Source organism: Alligator sinensis, unplaced genomic scaffold (assembly GCF_000455745.1).
Source record: "Alligator sinensis unplaced genomic scaffold, ASM45574v1 scaffold169_1, whole genome shotgun sequence".
Classification (NCBI taxonomy): Eukaryota; Metazoa; Chordata; order Crocodylia; family Alligatoridae; genus Alligator; species Alligator sinensis.
This window is the reverse complement of record NW_005841924.1, coordinates 1,323,033-1,340,956: the sequence shown is the minus strand read 5'-3', so window position 1 is coordinate 1,340,956 and position 17,924 is coordinate 1,323,033. Positions and strand designations below refer to the sequence as shown.

Below are 17,924 nucleotides of genomic sequence, written 5' to 3'. Positions count from 1 at the left end.
CCAGGGTAGGTGATTGCATCACGTCTAGAGGGAGCTTATTCCATAGTCTGGACACCCTAAATGTTAACAGGTTTTTCCTAGTGTTAACCCTGAAACTGTCTTCTAGGAGTTTGTGGCCATTTTTCCTGGTTTTCCCCAGGAGTGCCCTGGTGAACCGTTGTTCACTGAGCCCTTGATGTATTCTCCTGGTATAGCAGTAAGCTGCTATCAAGTCCCCTCTCAGCCTTCTCTTTGTTAGGCTGAAGAGACCCAAGTCCCTCAGCCTTTCCTCATATGGCTTGCCTTGCAAGTCTCTGATCATATGGGTGGCTCTTCTCTGGACTCTCAAGTTTTCCACATCCTTGTTGAAGTGCAGCACCCAGAACTGGACACAGTACTCCAGCTGCGGTCTCACCAATGTCCCAATATCCAAGAACCATCATTCTCATATATCACACAAATCATGATGTCAACATGTGCTCACTCACTGGTAGGGAGCAGTAGCTATCTGCGTTAGTCACTGCTAGCAGAACCATAGGGCTTTTATACGTGTGTTCTGGGAGTGGTGGGGGGATGGCTTTAATTAGAGACCATGGTAAAGCAGAAGAATCACTTCCTTAGTTTTCCTTGAGATGCATCAGTTGATGCATGCCACAGTATTGTTTGTCCTGCTGGCTACAGCATCGCACTGACGGCTTATGTTCACACTGTGGTCTATTATTGCCCCTAGGTCCCCTTCAGTCATGGTGCTAGTCAGTTTGGCACCACCAAGCCTGTAAGTATGTTGGGGATTGTTCATCCCCAGATGGAGCACTTTACACTTCTCAATGTTAAACTTCATCTGGTTTTGATCCCCCCAACTTGCCAGCCTGTCTAGGTCTGCCTCTATCTGCAGCCTATTGTGAATTGTGATCATGCTCCCTCATTACTTGGTGTCATCCGTGAACTTGGCCAGTGAGCTCTTCACCGCCACATCCAAATAATTAATAAAGATGTTGAAAAGCACTGGACCAAGCATGGACCCCTGAGGGACACCACTGGGCACTTTTCACCAGGATGACACAGATCTGTTCGTAAGAACTCTTTGGGTCCTTCCCCACAGTCAGCTTCCTAACCACCTAATTGTTGAGCAGTTAACCTGCAATCCTCCAATTTTCCCGTGAGAACATCATGGGATACCTAATCAAAGGCCTTCTGGAAGTCTAGGTATACAATGCCAACCTCCTTTCTCTTATGCAGGTGGCGAGTTACCTGGTTGTAGAAGGAGATGAGATTGGTAAGAAAAGACCTGCCTGCGATGAAGCCGTGCTGGCTGTCATTCAGAATCCTACCTTCTGCAAGTGTATGGCACATAGACTCCTTGATGAATTTTTCCAGGATTTTCCCTGGGATAGAAATTAGGCTAACTGGCCTATAGTTGCCCGGGTCCTCTCTCCTCCCCTTCTTGAAGTTGGGCACAACGTTGGCCCTCTTCCAGTCTTCAGGGTGCTCTCCCGAGCACCATAAATTTTGGAAGAGTTTCATCAGAGGTCCCACAATGCCTTTGGCCAGCTCCTCTTGGATTAAGTTCATGCTGACTTATAAATGTCTAACTTTTTTAATTGATCATATACCCGCTCAGCGTCAACAGTAGGAAGGCAGTCATTCCCCCATGCCCATTCTGAACCTTATCTAGTATGATTTTCCACTTAGTCTGGTGAAATACCAAAGCAAAGTAGTCATTCAGGACTTTAGTTTTCTCCTTAGTGTTGGTAACCAGCTGTCCTGAGTTGTTAAGCAATGGCCCCACGCTTCCATTTGTTTTCTTCCTGTTCCATACATACCTGAAGGACTTCTTATTGTCCTTGATTTCCATTGCCAGTTTAAATTTAGTTGCCACCTTAGCCTTTTCTAATCTGCTCCCTACAAGTGCGGGCCATTGTTGTATAGTCTCCTTGGGGACTGTCCCGACTTTCCATTGTTTGTATGCCTCTTTGCTCTTTTTCAAGAGGACCAGGATATCCCTATTAAACCAAGAGAGCTTACCAGCCCTTCTGCTACCTTTCCTCTGCATGGGAATGGACTTCTTTTGGGCTTCGAGGATCATGTCCTCAAGGAACAACCACTCTTCATGCATTCCTTTCACCTTCGGTCCCTGGTCCCACAGCGCTTCCCCTACTGTTGCCCTGAGCCTGTTGAAATTCACTTTTTTTAAGTCCAAAACTTCAACCCTGCTAGCTGGTTTTGTGGTCACTGTTGCCCAGGCCACCCTCTATATTCAAGGAGCTCACCAGATCATCTCCTTTGGCCAAGACCAAGTCTAAGAGAGCTTTACCTCTGGTTGGCCCATGCACTTCCTGAGTCAAGTAGAGTTCTCTGATACAGGTCAGGAAGCAACACGACCTATCTGACTTAGCCAAGTGTTCCTCCCAAGAGACGCCTGGGTAATTGAAGTCACCCATGATGACCATGTCCTGTGCATGCATGGCCTCTGCCAGTTCTCGAGAGAACTGCAGATTAAGCTTCTCTGCCTGGTTTTGTAGTCTGTAGTATACACCTACAGTTAGGTCTCTCTCACCGCACCCCCTGCTCCCTGTAGTTTGACCTAGAGGGTTTTGAGCTGCTGTTCTTCAAAGCCAATGTTGGCCTCCAAGGAGATATACTGCTCCCTCGCATAGAGAGCTACACCTCCACCTTTCTTCCCTACTCGGTTCCTTCTGTGCCGGATGTAGTTCTCTATGGCTAATTCCAATCATGTGAGGAGTCCCACCAGGTCTCCGTAATCTCTATGAGATTGTAATGCCCACTGGAGAGTAGGAGGGCTAGCTCCTCCTGCTTGTTCCCTATGCTCCTGGTATTAGTGTACAGGCACCTGAGTCCTCCAAATGAAGCCCTCAATTTCCTGTCACACTTAGGGAGAACCATCCCCTGAGCTCTTGCAAGAGTGGTTCTCCTAGTGTCCCCAACTTTGGAGCTTTCTTGTGTGCCGGTCCCCAGGCATGCTCCAGTCAGTGTTTCCCCATCCCCCGGCAATTTTAGTTTAAAGCCCTATCAAGAAGATCAGCCATCCTGGCCAAGAACAGGGACTTACCCCTCCATGTGAGATGGATGCTGTCTGTTCTCAGGAGTCCTTTCTCCTTGAAGCGTGCAGTGTGGTCGAAGAAACTGAAGCCCTCTCAGTAGCACCACTGCTGGAGTAGTTGGTTCACTGCTTCATTGCATCCTTCCCTTCTAGGTCCATGGCCCACAACTGGGAGCACAGAGGAAAAGACTACCTGCACCCCCAACCTCTTGAACCCAGCCCCCAGAGCCCTGTAGTCACTCATGACCTGGTTCAGATTACTCCTGGCCATGTCATTTGTGCCCATGTGGATGAGGAGCATGGGGTAGTGGTCAGAGGGCCGGACAAACCTAGTGATCCTCTTTGCAACATCTTGGATGTGGGCTCCAGGGAGATAGCAGACCGTCCGGGCTAGGAGGTCCACATGGCAGATGGCTCCCTCGGTGTTAACTTGTTAAACTACAACCTGTGCAGTAGTAGCAAGATGATCACAGCAGAGGCATCAGATGGCAAATGCATAGATGATCCACAATTCAACTTCCAAGAATCACTGCAAGAGAAAGAGACCCAAATGAAACAAACTCTTCATCTGAACCAGAATAAAGATGATACCATTAGTGGTAGGGATGAAATGATTCCCATTATAGGCATTGGCAATGCTATTTCTGATCCAGCTTTATGGCCCAATCTAATGCTCAGAATTCAATATCTGCTAGTGACTAACGGTCCACCAACAGTAAAGGACATGGAATTTCCTCTGGATGAGAAGAATCACCATTTTTCTATGATGTTTTTATACAGAAGTCTTGAAAATGGTGAAGTTGTGAAGGGTTGCTGGCTGCTTTACTTGGAGTCTACTGACAAGGTTTTCTGTTTCTGCAGCAAGCTCTTCAATTTGGATTCAAATCATTCCTAACATTTGAGGAGTCAAATGATTGGAAGCATGTCTCATAGTTGCATGGATGCTAGGGTTGGAAGGGACAAGATCATCAAGTGTGACCCCCTTGCCTGGGCAGGAAAAAGTGCTGGGGTCAGATGCTGGGGCCTAGTCATTTTAATTCCTGCCAAACGTGGGTCAAAGCAGAGCAAAGGATAAAATAAGATAGTTGCATAATCTTGGGGTTATTCTAGTGTTTAAACCAGCTCCCTGTGTTCATCATAAAAATGTCACTTCAGCTACATACGTGAAGATGAAACAGTTAACAATCCAGAAGTCAAGTTCAAGCTTGAATTTTTCAAGCAGCTTATAGACATGGTGAGAGTGTCCATGGAACAATTCTTTGAGCAAATGAATCAACATGAACCTTTGGGGTTTCTGTATAACATGATGTGACTGCCTGACGAAGAAACTTGGAAGCAGCACTCTAAGGACCTTCATTGTACATTGACATCTGGAAAAAGCTATGATATTAATGGCATCAACCTCTGCAAAGAACTTGGCTATCTCCAAAGTCTACTTCGAACAGGCTGTAGTGGTCCTCAAGAAATTGTACAACTTATTACAACAATGAACTTCCTGACAACCTCCCAAACACATGAATATGCACTCAGGATCCTGTTAACCAAGCCCATATCAGGGGTAAACAGTGAACAGAGCTTCTTGAAGTTGAAACTCATAAAAAGATATCTGCAATCAATCATGGGAGATGACAAGCTCTCTTGGCTAGCCATCCTGTCTATTGAGAAGGCTGTGGCTCAAAATACAGACCTGTCACAAGCAATATCAGAGTTTGTGGCAGCGAAGGCACACAGAGTTGTCTTCTGAGTCTTGGAATCTTGGCAAACAAAGTTTTTAATGTTATTGTTATTTATTAGTAAAGCATTTAATTTGTTTAGTTTATTTGTCACAACTATAATGTTATTTTATGACATATAGTTTATTATTTGAATAAAATTGAATTTAATTTAATTTTGTGTCATTTCTTGTTTTGTATTTTTTAGTAAATATAAAAAAGACTTTTGAGATTACAGCTTTATTTCTGAAATGGGGGTGGGAGGGCAGGCAGGCGGTGCCAAAATACAAATTTGCCCAGGGTACCATTTTCCCTAAGGCAGGCTCTGCACCCTGAGAACATAGAGGAAGCACAGACAGGATAACAACAAATGGTCCAACGGCACATGTTGGAGCTATTTCTAGACTCTGTCTGTTGAGTTCTTTCTTCTCTGAACAGGAACGGAAAATCTGGAATTTGCAAGGAGAGAGACCAAACCTCAAAAGGCAAATGGCAGTGTGAATGCAGACAAGAAGAGCCATTAAGTGCTCAGCTTTTTCTGTTTTATGAGTAAAGGAGACATTGCATGCTGGCACTTTGCAAAGCAGAGAGTCTCAGAAAATTATTTCAAGCTGATGTGTTCTGAACAAAGCTTCCATTGAGGATCCCAGTTGCACAGCTCAGCCTGATACGCTGACATCTGTAGCTGACAGATTTGAATCTATGAATCTTTTTGAAGTTTCCAGACCTCTTGAACATTTGTGCATCATCCCCATAATGTCAGATTTGGATCCTTCAACCCAAAGAGTGAACTCAAATCAAAACACTAGTCCCTTCAGTAATAGAAATTGCCTTTGAAGTTCTAGATTTTCCATGTCATACTTGTTTTACGCTAGGAGAGCAAAATACAATCTCAGGTACTTTTTGTCCACTGTGGAGAAGACAATGGCAGCTTTTAGGTCTTATCTTTAGGGATGAAGCTCTGAGTGAATTATTCTGTACTGAAATTCTGTCTTTTCAATGCTGATGGGAAGGGAAATGTCCTTTACAACAGTGCCATCATAGTTGAGTGATGGCTGGGATGGTGTAAGAATACCTCCTTCTGTTGTATCATTATTTTGTGAATCTCTCTTGTAGGCTGGGAGACAGGAAGGCTTTATTGTTTCTCAATGGCTGGCTTAGGCATCCTTCCACCCAGCAGGTTGACTGCAGTGAGTCCCATTCTTAGTCACTTTGTTCTCCCTGTACCTTATACAGACACCTATCTTGGGTCTATGTAGTCCACAGTAGGAGCTGGGCACATTAAAGTTAGGTCTGGTAACACTGAGCATCCCCATACCTATATCCGGCTGGGGATTTTTTTCTTATCTGCCTGTGGCTCAGTTTCTTTTCTGCAAAAATGGGGGTTATTTTACTTCCCTATCATACCCAGGTATTTTGAGGATAAACCCATTAAAGCTGTGACATTCTTGTATGTAGAGATGGGATCAAAAAGTACCTATGATATGATACTAGACAGTTGCCTGAACTAAAAATTATGCTGACTGGTGCAAGATCCATCACCAGCCAATGATACATGATCTCACCCCATCTAGTTTGCATCATATACACTTAGCTAGATGATACTGTGATCTACATCATCCTATCCAGCTAGTCACTCCATAACAGACCCACCCAGGACAAGACAAGAGGTGTCCTTATATTGCATCTTCTTACCAAGCACTGAATCCTGCAATTACAGCTGCTGCAAATACATTCAAAATATTTCATCTGGCAATAGAAACCAGTTACAGCTAATGTAGGTTTTATATTAATTATAATAAATAATCCAACAGGACTACAGTATTCATATAGGATCTTACTACTAATATTTTGCTAGTGACAGTGGTGAAATACCTTGGTGTTGCTATCCTGACATGGTCTTACATGCAAAATCCCCAAACTCCTCTCCTTCCTTGCCCCTCTAGGACTTTTTCAGATCATCTCTGATTTAACCTATGTAATCAGTTCCACCTTGCACTTGGCCTTGGACAGAGCCCTTAAGGCACTCATTAGTACTCTCCCAGCTCACAGGCAACAAAACTCCTGACCCTACTTCAACACAAAGTTTCTTAAACTATAAATGCCAACGACCAGTTGTACTCCATCCACAGAATGAGAGTGAGGAGTTGGTGAGTTACAAGCACTATATGGTAGTCTCAACTTTCAAGACACTGGTTCCCAGCAGTCCCCCCTTATCCTATTGTCCACCCTGATCTCCTTGTTCTATTTAACGGCCTGTACCAAACGGAGAGACAGGTCAGACATTTGAGTGTCTGGTACAGAATACAAAGGCTGAAACAAAGCATACTTCCATGCCTGTGCTAAGGCTGTATTACAGCTAAGAGAGCCTTTTTTACAGCCTCCACTGAAAGGGCCAGATCCAAGCTTAAGGAGTTATACAGAAAGTTCTGCCTGCCTATAGCTGTGTTGGAGCACAGGTACCAAGTATTGTAAAGATCACACACATTTGGAAAGACAGCTCACACAGCATTGATCTTTTCCCCAATACAGGCCAACTAGCAGCCTGCCCGCCCTCTTGATGTTTCATATGTTTATTCACTTTAAAGGAGTCTCATCTTAGACCTATGAATGTGATCTAAGTCTTTCCTGCCTTGGGAGAATCATAAGCAAATGATACCACTCAGGGTCCAGCTAACTAGGACCCCTACCAGGACATCCCACAATCCTGCCAACACTAAAATGACCCAGGCTGGCTAGTAGTTACATCAATTCAAGTCAACTATTGCTCATCCAGAACAGGAGGAAATAGACAAAGCCAACTTCAATCACAGCTAATCAAAGATAGCATTCTAGACCTCTCGATGTAGAACAGGACTTGGGAGGGAAATAGCTTAGTGGTATTACTGGCTGATTTCTTGCTGTTAGGGGAAGGCATCCATGCTTGGCCTCCTGGGTGTGTCTTCAGGCTTCAGACCATAAGATGCTACTAATTTTCTTGAGGGAGGTGGCAAAAATCTATGGGAACCTGCTACTACTTTAAGTCCTTCCTGGATTGACACACCCAGCAATTAGTGATGATCCCTCCCCTCCTTTGTTACTACACAGCTCTCTTCTGGAGTCATACAGGGATCAATCCTGTAGGTACAGATTGAACTAGTTGGATGACATGATTAAGTGCCAGCAATATGCAATAGCTCTACCAGTCCTTAACTGATGGTCTGAGAAACACAAACAAATGGCAATGTGTTAAAAGCAAGTTAGGACTTCTGTAGAGCAGCTACTCTATAATAACTGTTTGTTGACTATTATGGTGGGTTAAGTGAAAACTAGACTGGAGTAAAGGCCCCTTGTTCCATGCAAGAGTAAATTACACTGGTTTAGTTCTTATTTGATGCATCTACACAACACACTTTACTGCACAGTAGACTAATCTACTGTGCAGTAAAGCATTACCATCTACATGTGCACATAAAATTAGTTTACTGCATGGTTGGCTACTACCTGTATCTACAGGTAGTAGATTTACCACACAGTAGCTACTGTGCAATAGTGCATGTGTAGACAGTTGACCAAATTGCTCCTGGTCAGCCCAGACAGCAGGGGGTGGGGAACCATCCCCTCCCCTGGGAAGCTGCCTGCTTCCCAGCCCCATACCCCAATGGTTGGCAGATCAGGACTTGAGGCTGGGAAGCAGGCAGTTGCCTGGGGCTGAGTTTCCCAGCCTCATGTACTGATCTCCCAATTGGGACACAGGGCTGGGAGGCAGCTGCCCCAGAGGCGGGACAGATGCTCCCACCCTCCAGAGCCAAGGACTGACCCCAGTGCCCCCTGCCAGCCCAGGGCTGGTACTTGGGAGAGCCTGGAGCTCCCCTTAACTGCTGTAGGGGGGCAGAGCACGCCTGGGGAAAGCTTAGTGTGCCCATTTTACTGCACAGTAAACTTGAAGCACATGAATAGCACATGTAGACGCACTTGTTGTGGAGTAAAAGCAGACGTTTATTAAACAGCAGTTGTATTAGTCCCTGCCAGAGTTAACACCTTGCAGTTTGAATGCTTGTCTGTACTCATTTGGTGCCTGCTGGCCCCAAGGCAGCAGAGTGCTTAAGCAAGATCAGTTCAACAGCAGCTGGCTGAGGCTGAGGTCGAACAAGGCAAAGGTGATGCTGCTGGGCCAAGGAGAGCATTTAAGGTATGAAACTAGATTAAGGTATTTGCTGACATGAGTACTTGCCCTTGGGTGGAAGGGGCACACCCTCAGTTTCAGTATCTAGGTCGGGAACATTGCTGGATTCCTTGCTGACACCAAGCCATCACACAGCAGAGATGCCTTTGACAAGCTCCTGTTGGCTAGAACATGCTGCCCACCCTGGAACTGATGGGGTCTTGGCCAAGTGTGCCTTTGTCTCAGTCTGCCTCAGCTGCAACAACGCAATATATCTGGATATAACACCCTCAGCTCTTAGGAAACTCCAGCAAGAAGTAAATGCTACAGCATTGCCTCCAGTACATACTAGCATCACTCCTATTCTCTGCTTCTACTACACTGGCTTCCCCAGAATATCAAATTGAGACATTTCAGTTCTTATCTTCCTCAGGCACAGGCACCATCTACCATAAGGGCAAAACTCATCAGTGCATGAGGCACCTGTCTAGAGGGACAAACTCCCTTGGAAGTGAAACAAACACCATCATAAACCTTGCCACTAACTATTCCCAGAACAAGGCTCATTTCTCTGGCCTGCCTCCTCCAGTTTATATTGTTGAATACATTAAAAAAAAACAACCCGAAACACAAATATTACACTGCACAGAAGGAGCTCTGCTGTAGAGAGAATAAGTGTATTTGTGAGAATGTAAGTGTGAGAGGGGGGGGCAGGCAGGAAAGGAGAGAGTGCATGAGAGCAAGCCCCATATATGAGAGACACTAGTCACATTGATTAATGCAATACTCGGATGCTTTGGTGATCAGTCCAATGCAAGTATCTTAGATGTCTTTTTTTTAGGTGGTTCCTTTCAGCCGCGTAGATATTAAAATTAAATTAAGGCTAGTTCTTCTGCATGAAACACTGATGCAACTAGTGCCATTGAGCAGACTGAACAGAAAGTGAGACCTCAGAATGAACTGCTGGACTGTGGGCATTGCTTACTTCGGCAGACTATGTAGATGAGGAGTCTTGGAAAACCTACTGTACCATAACAGTTATTATCTGGAATCCTTGACTGAGGGTATGCCAGCCTAACATGACTGATGACAAATTGGGTATGTCCAAATTTTGACCTGAAATGTCAGTCTCTCGTGATTCCTATCAATTTGAAAACAACCCGTATCAACACCTTGAACTTCGCAGGTCTGGGGAGCATTACCTCCTTTTAGAGAATTAGGGGTGGATGAATACAGACACTGTCCTTCTACTGTGTCATACTGTTGCTCTGAATGAATAGTAGTGGTTGGTAATCTGTTCCCTTATCTCTTTAGAGGGTAGTTTATCCTGCCAGTCCTAAATCAGGTGTAGGGAGGAGCTCTTGGTGGTGTATGAACAAAAAGTGAAACTTGAAACACTATGGAGCAGTACTTTTAGAGAGACTGCAGCACTGCTATATGTTTTTAAAATTGGTTCCACAGTTCCTTATTATTTATTTGCATGCTCACTCTCTCTAACTGGAGAGAAGGGGACTCTGAGGCATCTTCCTGCTGCTCTCTGCATTGTCACCTTTTAAGGATTTGCATACTGTTTTCTGGCACGGGGCATTTGGAAGAAAGAGTGGGAATTGCCCACTGTTACTTGGGTGGGCAAGAGCCAGTTTTCCGTACCAGCACATCGGTTACACAAAATCTGATTTCGGCAAGTGGCTTCCAACTTGGGATCATGAACATGGTGAGAGACCACAGTAAAAGGATCAGAAATTCCCAGGAAACCAGATTTTATTGGATAGGTAAATGAAAATTTGAAAACCTGGAAAACTCTGGGAAAGATGGTGAGGTAAAAGGGCAGTGCTCATTCTTGCAGCTGGGTAAAATGGAGGCACATAGAAATGATATCCTTAAAAAAAAAAAAAAAAAGAGTCTTCATTTTGGTGGCTTTGACTGGACTTCACATTCAAGAGAAAAAGTTAGAAACACTGCTACAGCTGAAGCAGAAAGAGACATAGGGGAGAGAGCATCAGAGAAACATGATAAGACTCTAGGAATAGTGCCAAGAACTTCCCTATAGATTGGTTGCTGCTGTCAGTTTGGGAAGAGTGTATACCTATTTGATCCAAAATGTTTATACAGAATGGAAGTTGAAAACAGCTCTAGTCTGTTTACATCAGTAGTATTTACATGTCAACATTTTCTTTAAAATAGAAACAAATCCAGCAATGAAGAGGCAAGAATTACTGAATATTCTGGGTATAAACTTCCAGGTAACACGAAGTTGCTGGGCTAATGCAGGTATAACAGATGAAGACTGCAGCACAGCAGATGCAGAGAAATAATAACTATGACTATATTAGGAGCCATCACTTTTGTTCAGAAAAAGCCACAACCACCCTTGTTTATAAATATCACTGTACAGAAAATAATGCGAAGATAATGTGTCAGAGAAAACACTAATGCAGTACAGAAATTGTATCTCTGAACATGTCACCAATGTAAAACTTGAGCGCAGGCTAATGTCTTCATTTTAAAATGCAGACATCTTAATATACTCTGTAAATACTGCAGAGACCTGAAGAATAGACGGCACTCAGAAACTTGTCTAAGTCTATCCCAACCACAGTTGGCTGATAAAAAGATATCACCTATAAAAATCCTTGTCTCGTCAAACAACTTGAGTTTGGTTGGTCTTCCTTAAACCAGAATAAGTACTTATGCAACTGTATTTTAGTGCAGTCAATCTCCCAAATGTTTTGTTGGTTCCTTCAGTTTTGAATCCCACGTCCTTGGTCCAATCTGTTGTGTCCTCCTGCCCCGCAGTCGTAGTGAGTGCCTGTACACGAACAGCAGGGCTGCTCTGACATGCTGGAATTCCAGCGCGTTGGAGCCAACTCGATTGATTGAGTCTGCTTGAGTGTGGCAGTTGCCACGTTCCAGCAGCCTCCTGTGTCAACGTCCCCATGCTTAAAAATGGTGGCAGGGAAGTTTGAATTGAAGCTTGTCGAATAAGCTTTAGTTCAAGCACCCATGCCACCATTAGTAAGCGCGGGGATGCTGATCCATGAGACATGGCGGCGCTTTAGAGTGGCTCTTGGAGCCACTCTGATTAAAGCAGCGCTCTCCCGCAGCCCCTGGAGCACATGTGGAAGTGCCCAGTGTTACTCAGCATTCTCTCCTCTTGCCTGCAGTCTTTTACACTACACCACAGAATTAATGATATGAATTAAAAGCCTTTACTCAGGTCTCTATATTGAATCTTCAGGCTCAATCCCCAGCTGCATGTAGTTTAGATCATCAGTGTCAAGATGGTGCTCAGGTCTAGCTAGCAGTGACAGGCGTTGCACACTTCCCAGCTTTCGTTCTTTCTGGATAGAAGTGCTCTGAGATAGATGGAAGTTTCTAAATTCAGTTTCATAACTGAATTCAGAATTTCTTTTGCCATTAAAATTTGTCTGCAGTTGTGGCCAGAAACTTAAGTCTGTTGTAACAGCTGCTTAGTTGGTTTACCCAGTTTCAGCAGTCTGCTGTTGTTACTGTAATATCAAACTTGTACTTCTGTTTAAAAGAGTATTTAGATATTTGATGGCTTTTACAAAGAGAATTGGATAGACATAGCCCCTTCAATGCTAACTGCAATTTTCTGTTGCTTTATTTATCTAGTTTTCAAGTGGAAAAAAGTTATTAGGGTTGCTTAGGTTTTTACTCATTTTGCATACAGATAATTTTGATAGGTTTTGCATCGTTACAGTCAAAACTAAATACAAATAATTTTTATATTTCTTTACACAATTAATGTAAACCAGAAATAAAATTAAATGGTGTGTGCTTATAAACATATTTTATATTAATATGTGAATTTATCCACTACTCATGTGTATTCTTCTGGTCATTTTATGAGCAGTAATTTCTGTTTAACTAATATTTATTTTAAAATGTATTTATTATTTATTTTTATCCATTTGTTTTTAAAAGCTAAACTGTTTTGACCAACTGGATTGTATGGTCCAAATGTGAAAGAATGTTTTTAATATTAAAAGCCTGTGAAGACACTATCCCACACCTCTCAAGCATGTAATCTTACTTGAAATAATTGCGTTCACCTTCAAGCAGAAGAAAACAAGCAGGAGTTCTGCCCAGCAGTTTGAGACTAGTATATAACATGGATAGCCTATTACAGATGATATTTGGATAACTTGCCTATGCTCACTTCCGTGTTTCATCAACCAGCTGAAAGTGCTGTGGCCCACTCTGGAATTGTAGAGGGTATTTTCTTCTTTCAGTATTACTTTAGAAAATTTGTCTCGTATTACTAACCTTGACCTTTCAGTTTGAGTATGGATTTTCCTCTTTGGATTTTCATTTTATATTGTACATTCTGCAGTGTAGAATTTCAACCCATTGATTGCAATCAATACATAATAAACATTAGATTGTCAGTCTCAGATGCAATTAACAAATTGGTCTCAGAAGAAATTGTTAAAGCCTCCAAAGCTTAGTCGCATAATGTTCCCCTTGATTTACTGTTTAATTTCCTGGCCAGCTCCCTCCAGACTCAAATCTTAATATACTAGGCTCCTATCACCAAGAATATACTTACTTTCACATTTGCAGAAGCCCCCTTGCCAAATTCAAGACATTGACAAAGAGCGGACACCGGGGTTCACACAATAATACAGCGTGGCACAGAGGTTTTGCATGTAGGATGGGAACGACAGTGTAGCTTCCTGGGAAGTTCTGTCACTAAAATGCTTTACCGCGTCTTTTCTTTTTAATGCATCTACACACTCATCTCATGAGAGAGTTTGGAAACAACTCTACTTTTAGAGCGGTTGGGATAGGTACTGACTCAAAAAGCTGTTTTAAACAGTATCAAACTACTGGAAGAAAAAGACATACTAACATGAAAAAACACATTTTATTGCACTTAAGTTATAAGAAAATAAAATTTCTAAGTGAATCAAACCATAGACACAATCCCTTTAAAGGTTGTTTTCCTCCATCATGTCAGGTTGTTACATAACTAAAATTAACCGACTGGAATCTGATTGATTTAAATCAGACTATAAATAAAACAAAAAAAGGAGGAAAAAAGATCGCCTAGGATACAGTGTTAAACCACTTTCACAGTTCAGCTTGAGTTGTGGCTCTTGGAGAATGAGGCAAACCATCTGACTTTTCATTTCTTTTTTTGTTTGCATGTGACAACTTTATTACAAAAACTCAAGTTTTTGCTCTGTCAATTCCTCCCAGCAATAACTGTAACAGTTGTTTTTTCAAATACTGTAAAACACTAAGACTGACCAGCAACTTTATTTCCGTTTTTGTATTTTATATTTTTTAAAAATTTTGTCAGTTTTATTATGTATGTTCATTCCATTCACCACAGCCCTCACAAAGAAAAGTTTCCCCACAGAACAGGCTGCAATAGCTTTGTTCTAAGGAATGTGTTTTAATTTTTGCCCAGAAAAAAGAAAATAAGCTTTGCACACACACTCAATTCATTATTTGCAGGCAAACTTCACTCTTAATTGTCTGAAACTCTTCCACTCTCAGCCTCTTAGAGGCACAGTTGGCTCAAGTTTCAGTGGCAAAAAGTCTTTTTCTGTAACCAAACTAGAGCAAATTTGGAATTCAGTCTGGGACTAAAACGTCACAGCAGAAAAAAAATAAAAAAAAATAATTTGCTTTTCTTTCTTTCATTTAGCAGCATAAATAAGTTTGGCCACTGGGAATACAGTACAGGGGTGGGACAACAATCCCATATTTGAAGACCTACTTCTAGCACCAGCATTGCAAATTAAATCCATCAGAGGACTCTCAGAACCCAGGACAACTTGCCACCTCAGAGCAACTTATGCATTGAAGAGTGTAGATGGAAGCAACAGTAAATAGATAAACAGAGGCTAATACTGTGATTGACATTGGCAATGGTTGGCAAAAAAAGCTGAAAACTGTACAAAAACAATTCACAGTAAGATTTTAGCTTTTCCACATCAGGAATGGACCTTTTGTTGTTGTTGTCACAGAGGCTCTCTAGTTTGAAAGTCAACCAGTAGCTGATGTTACGCAGCGCCTTTCTAGATCTCTGTGGTAAAATAACAGGTTAGCAAGAATTGTAACAACTTTTTAAACCTCTGCCCTGCTCAGCGAGCACGCAGAAGAAAATAAAGAAACAATTGCACCTGGTTTGATTTAGAAAGTCATATTTTTGCAAAGCTGCCCCAGTCAAAAGTGAAGCCTTTTATGTGACGAGACAGCAAATGCCTCTCTTGTCAGTTATAGTTTGTCATCTCTTCATCTTCTCCTTTGTAGTCTGTAGGTCTTTAGGATCTGTTGCCCCAAGCCAACATCCTGCACCACCAAGGACAAGGGATTTTTTTTTGCAGGGGGAGGGAAGGGAGAACATCGTCTACATGTTTGGACAAATTCATCTTTCCGCCCTTCACTTCATATCTACATCAAAGTCCAACACCAGCAGCTTTGTTTCCTCAGTCCCGTTCCGGCTTCCAACTGCACACACTAGCTTTGTGTTGGAGGCTCTGATGCGCCACACGACTCCTCCACTTCCCCCACTCTCCAATGTGACTAGATTTCGGATAAATTCACCCGTTTTCAAGTCCCAAAGTTTTACAGTCCCATCATCTGAGCTGGTAATTACAAAATTCTTGTTGAACTGTAAACAGGTCACAGCACTCTGGTGCTTGTTCGGACCTGCAGTAGTAAAAGGAAAAGAATGTTGCTTGTGGTTAGAAAGCAGGGATGGTTATTACCAGGCTTAGAAGCAAACACATTTGTAGACTTTGATCCATATGGTAAAGCAAATGTTTAAACATTGGCAAGCACAGAAACAATGTTCTGCATTTTCTAAGGATAGTGCAGAGATGGAGGCATCCCCAGTATTTTGCCTGTCCTTACTGGTGTCTGCTTTTGTTGGATAGGAAGTAGAAATCTCATCTGAAACTCAGGAAAACAAGAGTATATTAACCATAGGAGGTGATTACAGAAAAGGCAGGTACTGTCCCCAGTGCTCCATTCAAAGAATGGCCTGATTAAAGGTCACTGCTGAACTGTAATGGTGCTGCTGCCAAATCTCTAGACTTGCTTCAAAACTCAGTCCTCCCACAGCCAAGTGCCTACCAACCGACAGCAGAAGTAATTATCAACTCCTATAACAAAACTACGTCTCTTTATATGGCTTTTTCCTCTTTAAACCACCCCCTAGGAATGGTACTTTAAAGGTCAGTGCTTGTTTTTTGCAGCATGCAAGTATGATTAAGCAGCAGAGGCTGCTTTTCTGTTCTGTGAAGTGCATTTTCTCTTGCAAACATGGCTGATATGTAAAAGCCAGGGAAAGATACTCCCAAAATCTTAGTTAGAAAAAAAGAGAGCATGCGGCCAGGCACAGCAACAGTCAAAATGACAACTGAAATTTCTCTCTTTTACTGTTATAAAATACAGGACATGCCTTCCATTAATTTTTCTTGATTTATTGCAACAGACAGTGTACTCTGCCTCCCAATCCAATTAATCAGTAGTCTTTGAAATGTCCAAGTGACCCCTAAATAAATAAGTTGACTGGCTGTTTTGAGATGCCATTTCCTACATATTTTTGTGGTTTATTAGTCTAATATAACCACATCAAATTCCTATCAGACTGGACCATCTGCCTTCCATAATAGCAAATTATTTTAATAGATTAAATTATAAAAACAGAAAGATTTATTTAATTCACAGAAAGATGATTTTGCTAAGTGCAGACAGACAGTCCAGTCAGCATCAGAGATAACTTTTGTAATGCAAGTGTCCTGCCATGGTTCTCTTTAAACAATTCTCTAGCAAATGGTGCATTAAAGAAATCTGTAAATTTAAGGTTGCTTCAATTTGGATCAAATCAAGTAATCTTCAAAAGGCCAATGTTGCCCTCCAGCAATGCATGGGAAGTAGAAATGCTCAATTGTACCAAATAGGAACATGTACTGTTATGAGGGTAACAATTTTAGCAGCACTCAGTACTGAAACAACTGCTACACTTCAGACTTCCTGATGTGGTAACTTCGCACCATTTTAGTATTCTAAATGCCTGCTTTTAGGTTTGGAACGTGGCAACTCACCTTGCAATGTCTGTAAACATTGTCCTGTTTTAATATCCCAGATTTTGACTGTAGAATCTGCGTTTCCAGACACAAGAATATTGTCCTTGAGTTCCATTCCACTTGTTAAAGACTGGTGGCCTGTTAATGTGTGAATGCAGTTTCCTGTCTCCACATCCCAAACGCGGATTGAAGTGTCAAGAGATCCACTCACCACATGAATACCATCAAACTGCAAAAAAGGAAAAGCTATTATACAAAATTATAATAAGCTATTAGGATGCTTACCATAGAAAAATATATAGTTTCACTAAGTAAAACATTAAAACTGTGACTTACATACATTCTATCATAATTTAATTACTCAATGTAGGCTCTCTCAAATGATGTTAAATATAACTGAAAACTTAACATAGACAGAGACTGTTGGGGTTAACAGGGTTATCAATAAAACTACTACAGCTCTCACTCTTGGAGAAAAATGTTTACCTTAAATATATTTTAAAAAGTCATGATAAATATTACATACTTTCCAAGGAAACTAAACATACAGCATTTGGGGAAGTTTTAATAAATAAGGATGAATGGCAGGAAGCCAAAAATGATGGTGGTGTAAAGGATTTTCTGATTTAAAATGCAGAGAGGTAGTTAGCTGAGTTAGCCTGAAGTCAGGCAGAAGGCATGGCAGGGGAGCACCTTAGAGATGAACTGCTTCAGAAAGGCATGAGCTTTCCTTAGCAACAGCCTACTTCATTAGATGCTACAAATGGACTGACGCGTTCCTTTATATGAAGTCCATGTGTAGTGTCTGAAGTAGGCTGTTGCTTATAAAAGCTCCTGCATCTCCGAATGAGTTAGTCTACAAGGTGTCACCCTGGCCTACCTTCTGTCCAATTTAAAATGTTTAACACCTTCTTGCTCCTCTGAGTAGGGGAGGTAAGGACTAAGGGAAGGTGAGCACT

The 17,924-nt window shown here is 42.2% G+C and overlaps 1 protein-coding gene across 8 annotated transcripts in view; it reads right to left on the bottom strand.

The window, feature by feature from the left end:
- Window positions 1-13,768: 13,768 nt before the first annotated feature.
- Window positions 13,769-17,924, bottom strand: part of FBXW7 (F-box and WD repeat domain containing 7) — a 212,521-nt gene continuing 208,365 nt past the window's right edge. For 7 of the 8 annotated variants that reach the window (XM_025198524.1, XM_014517732.2, XM_025198522.1 and 4 more), the window contains 2 exons: window positions 16,984-17,194; window positions 13,769-15,583 (listed from right to left, as the gene is read on the bottom strand). In XM_025198524.1, coding sequence (XP_025054309.1) covers window positions 15,315-15,583; window positions 16,984-17,194 — 480 coding nt within the window. In that variant the 3' untranslated portion in view covers window positions 13,769-15,314. Of the gene's footprint in view, window positions 15,584-16,983; window positions 17,195-17,924 lie in introns of those variants that run through there. The other variant, XR_003092952.1, reaches the window with a different exon arrangement.